Here is a 17,226-nt window from a genome sequence, read left to right on the forward strand (position 1 = left end):
TATCCCCTAAGAGGAGAAGCAAACATTTTATTTATTGAGGATGTAAAAACAGGATGTGCCTTAGTGAATCCTTTTTCTTTCCTGTATCGTCCTCTTTTTTTTGTTTTTGTTTGTTTTCTAGAGCAGAAATAGTTACAACTTAAGCAGATGTGTACAATTTTGAGTTGGTTTCGGATTCGACTTGTGTGAATCCGAAACAAAATGGCAGACTATGTGCTGTGGTGCTATACTTGAGCACTTTTGTTAGTATGAGAGTTTCAAATGTAGCAATCTTTAACTCTTGAGCTGCACTTCGCACAGCTTCAGGATGACAAAGCATGCCTCGAAAGAACCTTTTGGTTCCAAACCTCGAAAAAATTTTCAACTTTGAACAGATTTGAGCCTACAGCCCATGAACAAGTGCACTTTGCAGCTAGTATTGCGCCCTTGCAGCTCCAGCGTGGACACAATGTAAGATGGTTTGCCCTCTGTACAAGCCTCAGTTTGAAACAACCAACTTCTGCACCTGCTTGAGAGGTGACAGAAGTCGTGAAAAAGACGGGCGCTTATTTGGATCACTGCAAGAGGAACAGCTTTCAGAGAAATATTTATAAACCCGAACAATGAAAAAACACTATAGACATCTGGCTATCCTTGCATCTCAATGGTTAACCTCTAGTACAGAAGTTTCTGGGATTTGGAGAAGTTTTTGCTTAAATGAATTGGTTTCAACTTGTGCCACTAACTTTTACATGACCATTTGTTAGGTCAGGTAGAGGGTTGGTCAAAAACGTAACACAAGCCTACTGTAATCAAACTAGCTAACTCCACCCAATTCATTAACAGACAACTATGATAAAGCCCCAACTGGATAAGGTATATCAAACCCAAGTACCCAAGTGGTGTCTAAACCGACCTAAACTAAGTGGTTTGTGCTCAAAATGAACTCTGTGATTTGATAACTAATCAAAATGAACAAGAGCTTGGTTGAAATAGAAAAGTTTTAAATGCTGTAGCACTGGTACAGGAGTATACCTTTCCCAACAATCAGTAATTATCTGTGCAACCACTGGATCAATATCATTAGGTATCTCAAGACGCCTATTTTGGAATCCCACAGCACCAACTACTTGCATCGAGTTCATTCCACTCCATGGCTTCCGTAGGGTTGCTAATTCCCATAAGATGACACCAAAGCTGTAAACATCACATCTGAGACACAGATACTTCCCATTACCAACAGGTTTACAAATAGCACCAAATATCTCCAAAATATGCATATAGATCAGAATGTCTAACTCACTTCTCATTTGATGGTTCATTCCGTAAGACCTCTGGTGCCATCCATTCCGGCTGAAAGAACAAATAGTCAGAAATTAGTGTGATGCCATTACCTAAAACTAGATCAAGTTAATACAATAATGACAATTCTGTTCTTTCTGATGGCGAGGTTATGCAAAAACTTCACACAGTTATGACATATGAAGCACCACAATACAATGCCCTAACTGTAAAAAGAACAAGATGCTACCTAAATCAAAGGACTTTTAAGTTTATAAAATTTAGCAAATCCAGTTTTTGGTATACACTGAAACCCTCAAATATCAGAACACACTAGGATTACTCAATGACAGTAGGTTTGACAATAAATTTTGTTAAAAATAGCATGCAAAAAGCTGAAGAATGATGAAATAAACAGTGTGACCAGAAAATTGACTATTTCAAACACTAAAGTCACATGAATGTAACGTTTTGAACGGGCCCAAGTTTTGCAGAACACCATGAGGTGAATCAATATACAGTTTTCCAAATGTAAAAGGCATTTCAAGAATCCCTAAAAGCCTTCTTTTACTAGAACTCTTATTATGTCATTGCGTCACCTACACTCCAAATCCAATAGGCTCAAGTAAATTCTAAACTCACAGAGATCCACAATGCATAATTGCATACTGTTCCAACAGATCTGAGAATGAAAATTTGTTGCCAGGATTAAGATAGGTATAATACTCCAAGAATAAGTAATGTCTCTACTTGAAATTTTATGTGAGGTATACAGAAGAAGCAAATGATTATTCATTTTATTAGAGAAAATCAGTACACAATGCAAAACATGATTCTTCTTAAAAGTTGTGGAGTAAGAAATGCACCGTTCCAGATGTTGAATTTGATGACAAGAAGGTATGATGCTTCAATCTTGACAAGCCAAAATCACAAGCCTGAGACAAAATTAATTTTTCTTCTGAAATGCGAAATAGAATTGGATAAGCAAATACACTTTAATGGTCTAGATACTACAGGAAACAACACTGGCAACCAAAGCTGTTTGGACTAAATATCATATTTAATTCCAACATCATTAATGTCCAACTTTAATTTACTTATAAATCCCCAAGAGCATCTTCTTTGGATTTCAATAGAGCAAAAAGTTCAAATAAGTATTGATAGTAATGCGTTATGCGTATACTAAAAGTCACAATGGAGAGAGAAAAAACAAACACATAAATTCAATTTTCTGTAACCTACTCACTGGAGAAGGGTGGGAATGAGCTGAACCATTTGAAATACAAGAATTTGTTTCCCCCTCTAGTATAACTACAGCAGTTGCGGCATCAACGCAGGGCTTATGTAATCATTCTTTAAATCAAGCAACATATGTTGTGGTTCTAGAGATCTATTATAATCACTGGCCAAACTAAAAATTTCAGTGATCATAAGATTCCCTCAAACACTAGCTTGCTAAACCACTGCATGAACTTGTTGAGACTAATTGGATGGAGTAGGATAATATCATTTGAACAAAATGGTGTTTGCTATCTTGGCTAGCATGGTAATTCATTATAATTATTCATAATAAATCCATGACTAATATCTGATGAATAGAAAGGGTCATCAAGGGGTATACAATGAAGCAACTCTGTCACCCGAGTACCAATTCAACGTCATCAAGGGGTATACAAGATCAGCAACAAAGAAGTTCGAACCTATTGACAATTAACATTTTTAAAATAGATTAATAGGGTTAAATCTGACACAGAAATTAGTAAAGTCTACAAGGTTAGCCAAGTGCAACTTTGCTTGGATGCATTACCTTGTATACTAAGGACACAAGCATTGGGAAAGAAAATAACATACATGATTAAGCACTTCTCTCATGATTGTCCATTAAAAGATAACAAAGCTGCACAGAAAATCTATTATAATTTAAAAGTTTAAACAACACGGACCATAAATATTGGAGAAGTATTTTTAGCTTTGAAGAAAGATATGCATCATGTACTGCCAGGTAGTGAACTAAAAAACAAATTATGTCAATCACCCACCACATACAAATAAAAGAGAAAACAAGAATCTCTGTGGCATCTTTTTTAAGTGTCAATAGATTTATAGCAATTGATGGACTGGTATTTGGAGACATTATAAATCCAGACAACACTGTCCAATAAGGAAGCAACAGAAGTTGATCTATTAGGAGGTACTCCTTTAGAAGGTTTTAGCTAAATGGGTACCTTGACAACCCAGTTCTTATCAACAAGAAGATTAGGAGACTTGAGATCTCTGTGCACAATAGTAGGATGGCTACTATGCAAGTAGTTCATCCCTTTGGCCTGTCAAAAGATGCAGGTTAAGCTTCAGTGGGAGATCAATATGCATAACCAAATTTAGATAACAAACAAATAAACTAGTACCACATCCAAAGCCATCTTTAGCCGTCTTTTTTCATCCAGTTGAGAATTAGGACGATGCAGCAACCTATATAAACTTCCCCTAAAAACAGAAAGAAAAAAAAAAAAAAACATATTGGGACCATTCAATGATGCCATTAAACTGTGGTTATTTTCCTATACTATAATATACAATTTTTTGCTGCTGTGATCCACTTTGTGCAGCTAGTGAATGCAAATCACAGGCAAACAAAGTCTTTTCGTGTTTCAGAGATCTGATGGAATATAATGAACTTCTAATACAATTTGTAATAAGAGGAAAAATCAAGAAAAAAATAACTATCATGTAAATAGTTAAAATGGAAGGACATGAAGGAGATCAAGCATTATAAAAAGCAGAGGGAGGGGCAGAAGGGAGGAACCAACTAAATCATCATCAACAACAACAAAGAGGAGTGATGTTGGAATCAAAGAGACAAATAAGTATCCATATCATATAGACATATACTTGTGTAGTTTCAATTCAAATTGTGTCAGCCTAAGTCCAACTCCCAATCGCTAACCAAGATTTATTTATAATCATGTAAAGAAACCAGTTCCAATAACACAGTCTAAGAAATTTGATTCTTTAGAAAATCATGAGATTGATATCATTGGGATGCCATAAGAACCAATACTTCAAATGTACAACACTTATTTTAGTATTAGTAAGGTCTAACGATGAGTCAAGAGATGTTTGTTATATTTTACAATTTGTTACTTTAAAATGTTAACTTAATCACCTTTCTAATTGTTATATACTTATATTTTGAGGTAAACAAACTAAAATTATAGATCAAAATTCATTTGGGTTGATCACTAATAATGTAGTATGGTACCCAACATGGCACATGGTCGCTATCGATGTCATTCCTACAAGAGATTGAAACTCTAACATGGAACAATGCTTTCAACTTTGTTCGTTGCTAGTTACTATCCAACCCATTTAATCAGGTTAAATAGGTTTGGCACAAGTTTGGATAAAGTAGTAGGTACATGTAACAGGCTTAGGATGAAAGAGTTGGGTAGCAAGTACTGGTGTGGGTTTGTGATGAGCATGATACTCCAATCTAACAACATATAAATACGGGAAATATTGCAATTGTCACACTCTTTTTTAGAAAATTCAGGAGGAAATGGTAGGGCAAATCAAGAAAAAGAGGATGAAAAAGCAGCAAAGATATATTAATCATCCTATGGCATTCCCAGTCTAGATGAAAGATCCGGCCCCAGAATTAGAAAAATAGACAGTATATGAGCTAGTGTGTGCATCCTGGATCATGACAGTGTATTTGTTAGGTGAACAGGTTAAACAGAAATGCACAAACCTGGGAAGAAACTCTGTCAGTATTGACAAATTTGGGGGGCGAGTCACTGCGCCCATGAAAAGAACAACATTTGGATGTCGTAACCTTGACATGATTTTAACCTATGGCAAAAAAGTGACTATATAAAAACTGAAGTTCAAAATCAAATTCCAAGTTGGTATGCAATATTTATATAGAGATTACTTCATATCTGAATTGCTCTAATGCATCGCCACAAAGATCCTGATCCAACAACTTCTTCACTGCAACCTCCTGGAAGATGACCATACAGAACAGATGAGTAAGAAAAAAGATTCTCAACAATTAGCCATCAACACAAATATGAGAATGCTTTGCTTCTAGATAAATCTAAAGATCAAAAGGTTTCATCGATACTACAAGAACACAACAATATGGTAAAACATAAAATAAATTTTCTTTTTACACAAAGGACAATTAATTTAAGAAAAAAATATCTAAATCCTTCTTCGATGGAAAAGGAAAAAAAATGGAAGATTTTCCAAAATAATCACAAACTTCCTAAATAGCACAATAGAACAAAACGCTACCATTTTCTTTCCCTGAAACATTAAAACATTGCATATAAATTTAAAATTAACTGGAAAGAAATATTAAACAACCATACATGCCCAGGAGCTTCTATTACACATGGAAACTCCTGATAAAAAAAATTCCAACATTCACAAAACAAACAAATACAGCATAGAATTTTTCATCTGTAATTATAATATTTTAATACCACTATCCCTCTACTTCATGATCATTCATACACAAACGACTAACAAGAAAAAGATAGATATCCTAGATTGAAACTTACAGTGCCATTCCAGTCTGCACGATAAACCTCCCCATATGAACCTGGAAAAGGAGTTTGAATTAGTCAAGTAGATTATCTATCACAGAATTAAGCAAAACGAAACTGAACTTCCATATAGTTTCTAAAGTAGACTTCCTAAAATATACTCAAAGAGGAATCAAAATCAAGACTTTCACATTGAATCAGATGAGTAGATGTATGACTGAAGTTTGAAACAGTCAAGCAAAAGATGTATGATAGGAGTGTGCACTATATAACTGAACCTCAATATAATTTTTAAGATTAGCCTACCTGAAAGATACTCCCTCAAGGAAAAATTGAAATCACGATTTTCACATTGAAAAAGTTTCAACACCAAACTAGAAAGTAGAAACAAGGATATCATTCACAAGAGACAAGAGAAGAAAATGAATTTTAATGTAAGCTGCAAACTTAATCAATGATTTTACTTTCTCTTCATTTTATTTTGTTTTTTTAATATGTACCAAAACCAAAGAGCAATGGAGACATTTATAGAATGGCTAAAGTGAGAGAAAGAAAGACAAGAGATCTTATTCAAATAAAATGTATTAAAGATGAATGTAATAGAGTACTAGTAAATGATGGAGAAATAAAAGAGCGATTTTCATCAACTTTTTAATAAAGGTTTAGGTGACTAACTTGAAGGTAATTTAAGTAGGTCAAATGAGTATAGACATTTAAATTTTTATGATATAATTCAAATTTCAGAAGTAGAATAAACTTTAAATGAGATGCACAATGGAAAAGTCGTTGGACCAGATGATATTCCGATGATATTTCGATAGAGGTATAGAAGTTCCTAGGGAAATAAGGTATTGAATGGCTTACAAAATTATTTAACATGATATTGAAAATGAAAAAAATGTCTAATCAATGAAGATAAATACTCTAGTTCCTTTATATAAAAATAAGGGAGACGTACAAAATTATGCAAACTATAGGGGTATTAAACTAATGAGTCATACCATAAAACTTTGGGACAAAGTAATAGAAAAAAGATTAAGGAAGGAGACCATAGTGACTGAAAACCAATTTGGGTTTATGCTTGGAAAGTCGACAATAGAAGCTATACATCTTTTTAGACAACTAATTGAAAAATATTGAGAGCAAAAATAAGATGTACACATAACATTCATTGACTTAGAAAAAATTTATGATAGAGTCGCAAGAGAAATTATATGGAGAATTCTAGAAAAGAGAGATATTAGCGTAACATGTTGGAGTAATCTCTGTGACCCTAGGTTTAGATGTTTTGAGCAAAAATTTAAGTTAGGTTATTTGTTGTATTTGATATGCGTTGTGAATATGCAGGATGCAAGTACAACAAGGAAAGTCCAAATGGGATCTTGACAAAGTCCAAGGGTGAGTCTTAGCGGTGTAAGTCTAAGTAAGTAGTCTTGGCAACGTAAGTCCAAGTGTGATCTTGGCAAAGGAGAAGTCAAAGTGTGACTTGGTGAGGATGAAGTTCCGGAGGTGAGGAGCCTCTTGATAATGGAAGATCCGATAACAAGGACAAGGTCGATGGAAGCTCTTGAAGGCAAGGCGTGAAGGATGAGTTGGCATCTGAGGGACACAAGGCTGATGGAGGAGACTAGAAGGCAAGGTTGAGAGTTGTACAGGCGAGGACAAGTGCATGAGTGATTATACTCGGGATAAAACCCTAATGTTAGGGTTTACAAATCGATTGGGGTCTGTCTCAGTCGATTGGAGGGGTCTATCTCAGTCGACTGGTAGGGGCCCAGTCGACTGGGAGCGAACAGAATGCCTCTATTCGCTCAACCCATGTGAAGCAGTCGACTGGTCATGGCATCACTTGACTAGTATCGAGTCGTTGGCATGTAACTTTCGAATTCCACACGAGGCCAGTCGACTGGTAGTGGGAAAACAGCTTTATGTTTTCCTCCCGAGCTCTACTCAATAGAGCTCGGGGTGGCTGGCCTTGGTGACAACAATACACTTGGTTAAACCCTATTAGAGTCTCCAAAGCTCTCAGTGTAATCCTTGTGTGTGATCAAGAGATTATGACGAGGTTTCTCCATCGAGAAGGTGGATCAAGCTAGACAGAGTTTCGGGGATTAATCCATCGATGGATTGAGGGATTGTCCACCTTACGAATAGCCATGGAGTAGAAGTCTTAATCTCTGAACCACGTAAATCAACGTGTTAAAGGTTTGATTGTTTTGTTTATTGCCTCTAGGTTTTAGTTTTCCTTTGTTTGTTTTGGTATTCCGCTGCACTAACAAACATAGGAAGCAATCGAAGTGGGTGATCGGCTATTCACCCCCTCTAATCGGGCATCAAGGTCCCAACATAACATATATTAAACTAATTAAGGATATGTACGAGGATGTAACGACCAGAGTAAAGACTTTGAAGCATTTCCAATAAAAATAGGGTTACATCAAAGATCAACTCTAAGTTTCTATCTTTTTACACTAATCATGGACGAACTCACTACACACATTCAAGACACAATATCGTGGTGCATGTTGTTTGCAGATGATATTGTTTTGACAGATGAAACACGTGAAGGAGTAAATGCTAAACTAGAATCTAGGTGGGAAATACTAGAAGGAAAAAGTTTTAGGCTTAGTAGAATAAAGGCAGAATATATGAAATTTAAGTTTAGCAATATTAGACATAATGAGTTGTCCGGAACCGAGAGCTTTAAATATTTAGGATCATTTTTGCAAAATGACGGAAAGATTGAGAGAGATGTCTTACATAGAATACAAGTAGGATGGTTGAAATGGAGGAGAGCGTCAAGTGTTTTATGTAACCGTAAAGTACCTTTAAAACTTAAAAGAAAGTTCTATAAAACCGCAGTTAGATCTGCTATATTATATGGAGTTGAATATTGCTATGACTCGAGCACATAAATAAAAGATGAGAATTGCAGAGATGAGGATTTTAAGGCGGATGTGTGGACACACGAGGATAGACAGAATAAGGAATGAGAGCATTAAAGAGAAAGTCGAAGTTGCATCTATTGAGGGAAAACTCTGAGAGACACGTTTAAGATGGTACGGGCATGTACTTAGACGACCAATAAATGCACAATTAGGCGATGTGAAACTATGACAAACACACATATCAAATGAGAAAGAGGAAGACCAAAAAAGACTTGGTTAGCAATAATAAAATAAGATAAAATTTATTTAAATATAAATGATGATATAGTAGGAGATAGAGCGCAATGGCGTAAAAGGATCCATATAGTTGACCCCACCTAGTGGGATACGGCTTGACTGTTGTTGTACCAAACAAAAAGAAAGACAAAAGGAAATACGCGAGGTGAGGGGGGCCAGGGGAAAAGCCTGAACCCCATGTAACTTAGCCCTTCAATACAGTATTGTGGAGAATTATTATATAAACAGTTTGACACATTATCATTTATGCGCAAAATGCAAAGGTTTCTTATATGTACTGATCATGGTTTATAAAAGCTTCCAAGGCATTATAAAGTGCATTGTGCAGCAAAGTATAAATGAAAATGTGATCTAGAACTAACAATAGGTTGGCAAGTCTGAAAAGCAATGGCAATCTACACAGTATACATTCTAAGAAGTACAAATCAGAGAAGCATACATCTTCTGTTCGATTCATTTTCAGGATGAATTCAAAAGCAGATAAGAAATATGTATTAGATTGAAAACTTGAACAAGTAAATTCATTTATTAGACCAACCTAGACCAATTCGCTCTCCAATCTGAAGATCTTCCCAATGTATCTCCCATTCAGAAACAGCATCAAGTATTTTGCTTGATTTTTCATTGTCAGATGCAGCTAGTGCATGGAGATTACTTTTTTGTTTAAACATGGAATCCTTTGCACTCTCTTGACAATCTTCGAAAGGAACTTTTTGATGCCCATCAGGAGCAGAATCTCTTCCTAAATTTTCCTTATAGTAATGTACACCAGATGATTCAACAATTCTTGAACCTCCTTTATTGATTGATTCAACCACATCTGGCGTAGGAGATGTGTCAACTTCTTTCATGAAAGAAGTTTTTGATGTAACCAGATTATCCAGAATTGGATCATTGTATTTAGTCCATGAATTATCAGGCAAACTCCCATTCACCTGAAAATTAGGTATTGTGAGCCAGTCATTTTTCATAGCTAAAGATGAAGACATTCTTGTACTGGATACGTCTTCCCCCATATTGTGTACTGATTCCTCCGCAACATTTTCATTATGTTCGGCCTTGTCAGAATTATTTGAACATTCTTCTATTAACACAGGTGAAATGGAAGACTGGATATTTGAAGTTGTATTCATCCCAGTTAACTCTAGTCCAATTCTTCCTCCTGTTGCCTTGATATCCATGTTATGAGCCTGTTCAACCAAATTTAGTGAAGAATTTAAATCAGAAAACAGATCTGGAGGAGGTGACGCACCACTTTCCAGTAAAACAGCATGCAACTTCTGAGCAAATTCTGGGTTCTTTGCTGCAGTGACAACATACTTGGAAACATCATTAACTTTCATCTGTCGAGAAGAAGAAATAACTTCTGTAGGTTTAGATGTGTCCAATTGAGGTCTACTCAGAAAAGAACAGAAACTTCCAGGTTCTATATCACTCCCTGCAATTTGACTGTTCACAATCAAATCATCAACATCATCATGTCTATTAATTAAAATTGATCTTTCTTCCAGCTGTAATCCAGTATATCCTGATGGTAAGCTGTTATCTAAATCTCCTTCAAATATATCACTTTTTCTCTCAAATTGAGGATCCACTTTATTAAGGACCAAGCATAAACCCTGGACAGTCTGTTCAATGGTCTCTGGGCCTAGTAGAAAGTTTATAGAATTTTCCATATGAGTGCTGGGATTCTCAGTGGGAATCAATGTACCTGGAGCTCCCATAAGATCAACAATGTATTCACTGTGAGAGGTGAAGAAATGTTGTCAGTTTCCTTTCTGAATTATGCTGAACTAAATCTTTATTTGAATGATGGCAATGATATGATTAACAATTCAATTAATGATTATTACACGAAGTAAGAAGATATAGAAACCAAATGAGATCAAGTGCCAACAGGCATTTTGTCAGACAAAAAACAGAATTTGCAATGTATCTTCAGGCTCATCATATAATAAGATTACAATATAAGAGTTGAACATTAAGTAAAACACTATCTATACAAATCTTTCCTGTCAAAATGAGACCTGATCCGTTGGTGTCATTGCTGATACTAATCAGCACTGAAATAACATAGCATTAAAGAATACAACAATAATTCAGAAGAGGCCACAATATGTAAGACTGAAGTTCCTTCAACTATAACTCTTTGGTTTGGACAGAAGGATTTTGATATCCAGCAACTTTTTTCCTAAGAATTGGAAAAGGCCAAGAATAGAGAAAAGCCTAACATTCCAGTATTAGTAAGTAAATTTCAAGATTTATCACAAGAATTGCACATCATCCAGAATACATGTTAGCACATCAAACATTCAAAAATTACCTCAGCGGAAAAGATGAAAAAAGATATCTCAAGTACCACCAATAATTTTTTTTTTCATGCTAACTACAATGTTTAGTTCAGAATGACATGATGAATAACAAATGAGAAAGCAAGCAGAAAGGCCAATTGAGCCTAGATTACTTATTAAATTGTATGAATCACAAGATAAGAACGTAAAATAAAGTATAAAAAACCACCTTCCATAATCAACTTTAATGAAGTTCACAGCTCCTTCATCTGTACCAGCATAGCAACTACCTTTTACAAGTTTACATGGCAGGTTTATCCTATCAGCTAGAACCTGCAAAGTGAAAAATAATAATAATAATAATAATAAACATGTCTTAGCACTCATTGTTTTAGGGCACTATCAGGCGAATATTATATTCTATGCTCTTATAAAGTACAATGCAAGTTCTCATGCAACAAACCAAGTAACCCCACAAATTGGGGATTGAAACAACACTTCCTATGTAACATTGTCTAACAGAAACAATTTATAGCTTATGTTAGTATTTAACCAATTCATGCAATAATGTATGTTTGAAATGTAAAAGGACTACCTACTCCAAATTCAGGGCAAAATAATATGGCATGAACTGATGTAGTGATGTGTTTCTGTTAATATTTAACCAATCTAATGTCTTTATGAAATGTAAATGCGCTACCTACTCCAAATTCTGCACCAATAATAAGATGCACGATCATTAGCGTAGAGCCATATGTATTCAACAAAATCCTAGGGTTGGAATGGGACTTGTAATCATTTTGTTATTACAACTATCATAAGATTTCTCTGATTCATCTTATACAATATAATGCATAGAATGATAGGAAGATTCGCCAGTTCTTGCAAATATATTTGTGTAATTTGCAGAAATTAAAGCCACATACTTTTGTGTGCAACCTCTCAGGTTCCCTAGTATGATAAATTCTTTAATTGTATCAGAAGAAGTAATGTGAAATTAAGGGTGACACATGGACATATTAGAATCATAGTTCCAAGTACAATCTGTGAGAAAATTAGTTTTTTCTTCAAAATATATGGGAGAATACTAGAATAATTATAGAAGTAAAGACCTGACCCTTTCAAACATCTAACATCTATGGGATAAAAAATCACCAAAATTGAAAACGTGGTATCAGAATAGCAAATTCTATGTTTGAATCCTGCTAATTGCTATTGTCAGTAGATAAAAAGAATATATAAATACCCTTAGTCAAGGCAATCCTTTGTGAGAGTTACTATCCACACATAAGACATATTGAGACTAAAATTCAAAAGCGCTTGGATTTTTTTCTTACAGTAAGCTTTTGGGATAACTAAACAATCAAATTTAATAGAGAAAATAGCTTGTTGCCATCCACACACAGCATACAAAGGTAAATGGTGAACAACAAACAGAGGTGGCAGATATTAAATCAAAATTAAATAGACTAAACCAACATTCAAGTACTATCTAAGTGCAGAAAACTTGTATTGTCAAGAGATTGTTATCGCAAGTATGCCAAGCTATACAGATCAGTAGCATGCCATACACCACTTAAAAATAAAAATAAACAATATCGACGATATTATGATGTCTGGCTCAAATAATATGAACCATCAATAATTTGATACAGCAGCAGGCTAATGTAAATTATAATGGCAATGATCTAGTTGACTAGCTTCTTATGTACCAAAAAAAGGCCTATAAGAAAACTAATTCTATATTCATAAAATTAGACTGTATTTACCCACCAGTGCATGACTCTCGAGTCGAGATTAGCCAAAACCATTGACACGACAATATGATGCTCAAAAGACAAGAAACTAGTTGTTAATGTTTATGGATCACAAAAAGAACTAGTATAATAAAGAAAATAGTCAAGCATCTACTTAATTGACGAGATGTGTAAAAGCAGTATGGATGATACAATTAAATGTTCACAAAATTGCCTGGATTTATGTGATAAATAGATGAAAAACACAAAGCCTAACATTAGTTTGATGGTATTCAATTTATGTTAACCCAAAGTAGTATATAAACAACCTTAAAGAGCAAGGCTCTGTGACGTGACAATCCAATCTCAAGTGAGCCAAGAGGAAGAACAATAGTGTTCAAAGAATTCTGCAATTCACAGCTCCTGAGTGTCCACTTTCTTTGTATATCATTAGTATCATCAACTGGACCACCCATATTGCAAACAACAAGATCTGCAATCTTTTGGACCAACCCACTAGCCAGTAGACCATGCTCTTCTGGTTTGCTTTCCATAAGAATAGAGACTGCTTGCTTCTCAAGTTGTTGAAGTGTATAGTCAGATGTCCGGTTCACAAGAATGACTTCATAATCAATTTTATCTGAAATAGATATTGCTTGGAGATCCACCAGAGATGGCATCTTTTCAACAATGTTGGCACTTGAGAACCCATATACTTCATAGAAACCATCCAAGAGCTTTTCATCATAGTTCACAACTTTAAAACTCTGTACATGAACAATCGAGAATGATTATTAACCAAAGTATGACAGAAAATGAAAGGAACAATTAAAAAATGAGACATGTCAACTTAATGTTGAATAGGCATACTTGAGAGTGCTTTAAAATATACTGATATCCACTGAGAAAGTTATCAAATTATATGAATATAAAACATGAAAGACAGTAAGGTAAAGAGCAATTATGTGTTCAATCTACAAAAGAATCTACAGATGCTCAAGAAGGTAGGTTTAGCAATTACATGATGTTCAAAAAATAGGAAATCTGTGATGTTAAAGAAATCAAAACCATTTATAGTTTAGGAAGGGATTTCTATTGATAAAAATGAAGAATCCACTTCAACCATGCGCTCTTATGCACAGCCATAAATAGCATTGAAATCACACTCTGAAACGGTAAACAATTAGCTAGACTTTTAGGATTATAATCAGTTAATCACTAATAGTATAAGAAACTATCACAATCACATTACTACAAGAAAAAGTTCAGGGTCATACGTATGACTCAAAAGTTAAGATCTATATAGGTATCTCCTCCATGATGCAAGTATCACCATTGAAAAATTATTTTTTGATCATCCTATCAATTATAAACATAAATTACCTCCTCTATAGTGCAGTGGAGATTTAGGTATGCTGCGTAATGTATTAAGCAAATAGAAATTCGCTTAAAAAAAGACTAATTTATGAAAGGGCAACTAGAATCCCGAACAAAGAACTCAAAATCAAATCAAGCGGATCCCAACAGCGAAAAAAATCCAATTTAGACTTACCCAATATCTTAGCGAGAGGAACTCCATGGAGCTGTAATCATCAGCACCAACACCCACAACAGCTCCAGCAGTAGCTCCAACCCCTGACGGGCACCCCATGCTCATTCGCTTGGCAGCCTTGATCTGCACGGAGTCCGCGTCCTCCAGCCCATCGGGATCAGAGGTACTGATCGCCAGCGCCAGCTGCACCTGGTACTCCTCCTCGAACAAGCTATAGTCGGGTCCCGCGATCGCCGCCCCATCGGATCGCGATCCCTCCCTGGATTCAATTGCCTCCGCCGGTGCCACGTCCTGTGCCCTTGCTCTCGAACTCGACGCGGACGTCGGAGAGGGATTCCTCCTGGCCTCACCACCAAGCCGCTGGTGCTGATGAGGATGCGGGTGGTGGGGGGGTTGATGGTCAACTCCTCCGCTACTGCTTCCGCCGCCGCCACCGCCGATGTGGAGCTTCCTTAGGAGATGCTTCATCCTCGACATTGACCATCAGATCCCAAGTCCTCCCGTTCCCTTTCGATCTATCGATCTTCTCCTTTTCTAATTTTAATTATTTCGTACTACTTAAAATCAATAATTTATCTTGATCCGACCCTGGCATTGGCGTTGCATCGTAGTGCTACTAGGTCTTCACGTCACCCGGAAACTACCAGCCTTCTCATTCGCTATCCTGAAGTCCCACAGTGAACCCCACCTAAGAAAACAGCTACCCAGCACGTTTTTTTTTTTTAACAAAAACTTTGGCGGTCATCTAGCGATCTACCAAACTTACCTCCATCCTTTCCGACTGCTCTCTCAACGCCACGTTTCTTTCGTTCAAAGGTAAGTGTGCGGGTGTACACGAAATGATTGAGGATTCCCCGAACGCCCAACTTGTTCGCCAATAACCGTCCTCTCCATGCAATCAGCTTGTAGGCGAAGGAAAACAAATAAACAAATAAGATGACGACGAAGACTTCCGGTCTGGGTTTGGTATGCCACGTGTAACATTTGGATAGGTTGGCATGCGGGAGCCGGCCTGGCTTCGTTTGTTTATTTGCTAATTTATAAGGGCTGGAATATTTAAATATCTCATCTACGTAAGTTGATATTATAAAGGAGATTTAAAACTATCGGATTTTTTTTATTTTTTAATAAAATAAAATTAAAAAATTATATTTAATGATAAAATTTAAATTATTTAAAAATGTGATATTTAATAGATGACCCTATAAATATTTTATTTATAGAATATTTAATTATAGAATTTAGAATATTTAACGAATAAAATATTTGATTATTTGAAAAAAAAAATATTTGATATTAATGGGTAAGCTACCAAGTTACTGCCGACGCCCCATCGAGCCCGGACTATCTTATTGGCTGAATTTGTAGACAACATGATATCTTCTTAACAGATTATAGTTGTCGGACGTGTTGTACTTGACCAATGGCCTCCCATTTTTAAATCATGAAATAAATATAAAATATTTATCTCTTTCATGTTGATTCTGGGATAAATTAACGGGACGTTAAGGACAAACGCATTTATTTTTTATCACCATGAAACAGATATAAAACGGGTAGAATTAGAAGGTGTGATGCAACTAAATGCGAGCAGAATACAAAATAAATAGGGTAAAAGTAAATTTAGAAAAGGCATCCTGAACCTTCTTTTTCTTTAAAAAAAATCAAAATAACATCTAATATATATATTTCCCATCAAGAAAGTAATTTTATTTCAATATTATTAAAATAGTTATTACAATTTAGAACAACATTGGTCCGATTTAACCCTCTTATGTCACAGTCGAATCCATTAAGCACGAATTGATTGCCGATGAAGCTGTGAAAATATCTTCCCATATGATAGCTTCTTTTGATTTCCTAATTTACTCTGTTTTTTAAAATGGTGTGAGTCTGTGAGACATGATAAATTTCACTTTTTATAGAACATGAGTCTGGTTTAATTAAAACTATAATATATGTAATATTATTATATCAAAATATTTTTTATTAACTTAGGTGGTATTTGGCTCTCTCCTAGAAATCAGAACGGGAATGAATATCATAGTATTGTGAAATAAGAATGGGTATGAGCTTGGGTATCATTCTTAAAAATAATATTTAATTAGTTGAATATTTTCAATCAGAATGAACCTAAATTTCCTTTTTTATCCTTAGAGGAAAATAAGAGAAAAAATTAGATGTGAGAGAAAGTTGAATGTGAGAGAAAAATATGACGAGAGAGAAAGTGTGATAAGAATGAAAGCCTGATGGAAAAAATGAAGAGAGAAAAAATGTGATAAGAGAAAATTGAGGAGAGAGAAAATGGGTTGAGAGAGAAAGTGTGATGGAAAAAAAAAGGAAAGGGAGTGTGATGAGAAAAGATAAAGAGAGATTGAGGAGAGAGAAAGTATGATGAGAAAGAAAGTGTGATGGGAAAAATAAAGAGAGAGAGCGTGTGATGAGAAAAAATGATGAGAGAGTATGTGATGAGAGAGAATGAAAAGAGGGAAAGTGTGATCAGAGAAAATGAGGAGAGTTAGTGTAATTAGAGAGAAAGTGTGATGAAACAGAAAGTGTGATGGAAGAGAATGAAGAGAGAGAAAATGAGGAGAGAGAGTATGTGTGTGATGAGAGAGAATACAAGGAGAAAATTATAAAGAATGTGTGATG

The 17,226-nt window shown here is 35.3% G+C and overlaps 1 protein-coding gene across 2 annotated transcripts; it reads right to left on the reverse strand.

Moving 5' to 3' along the window:
• On the reverse strand, window positions 1-15,124 carry LOC122036824 (probable serine/threonine-protein kinase SIS8). 2 transcript variants are annotated; one of them, XM_042596248.1, is made up of 13 exons: window positions 14,575-15,122; window positions 13,352-13,789; window positions 11,516-11,619; window positions 9,534-10,738; window positions 5,826-5,866; window positions 5,192-5,260; window positions 5,009-5,109; window positions 3,666-3,744; window positions 3,486-3,584; window positions 2,127-2,195; window positions 1,283-1,332; window positions 1,015-1,191; window positions 1-557 (listed from the first exon to the last, which is right to left on the reverse strand). In XM_042596248.1, the coding sequence occupies exons 1-13, from the start codon at window positions 15,049-15,051 to the stop codon at window positions 479-481; spliced, it is 2,988 nt and encodes a 995-aa protein (XP_042452182.1). In that variant the 5' UTR covers window positions 15,052-15,122; the 3' UTR covers window positions 1-478. The 2 variants fall into 2 exon arrangements, 1 of the variants encoding a protein (XP_042452182.1); XR_006127443.1 differs by lacking the exons at window positions 1-557; window positions 1,015-1,191 and having other exon boundaries at window positions 2,127-2,218; window positions 14,575-15,124.
• Window positions 15,125-17,226: the final 2,102 nt, after the last annotated feature.

Source organism: Zingiber officinale, unplaced genomic scaffold (genome assembly GCF_018446385.1).
Source record: "Zingiber officinale cultivar Zhangliang unplaced genomic scaffold, Zo_v1.1 ctg219, whole genome shotgun sequence".
NCBI lineage: Eukaryota > Viridiplantae > Streptophyta > Magnoliopsida > Zingiberales > Zingiberaceae > Zingiber > Zingiber officinale.

Excerpts from the sequence above, each read along its gene's own strand:
- LOC122036824 (XM_042596248.1), bottom strand. The coding sequence starts at position 15,051 with ATGTCGAGGATGAAGCATCTCCTAAGGAAGCTCCACATCGGCGGTGGC. Across the intron at positions 5,261-5,825 it reads GTGCAGACTGGAATGGCACT|GAGGTTGCAGTGAAGAAGTT; the intron begins GTAAGTTTCAAT and ends GTCATCTTCCAG. Across the intron at positions 3,745-5,008 it reads CTGACAGAGTTTCTTCCCAG|GGGAAGTTTATATAGGTTGC; the intron begins GTTTGTGCATTT and ends TTCTGTTTTTAG.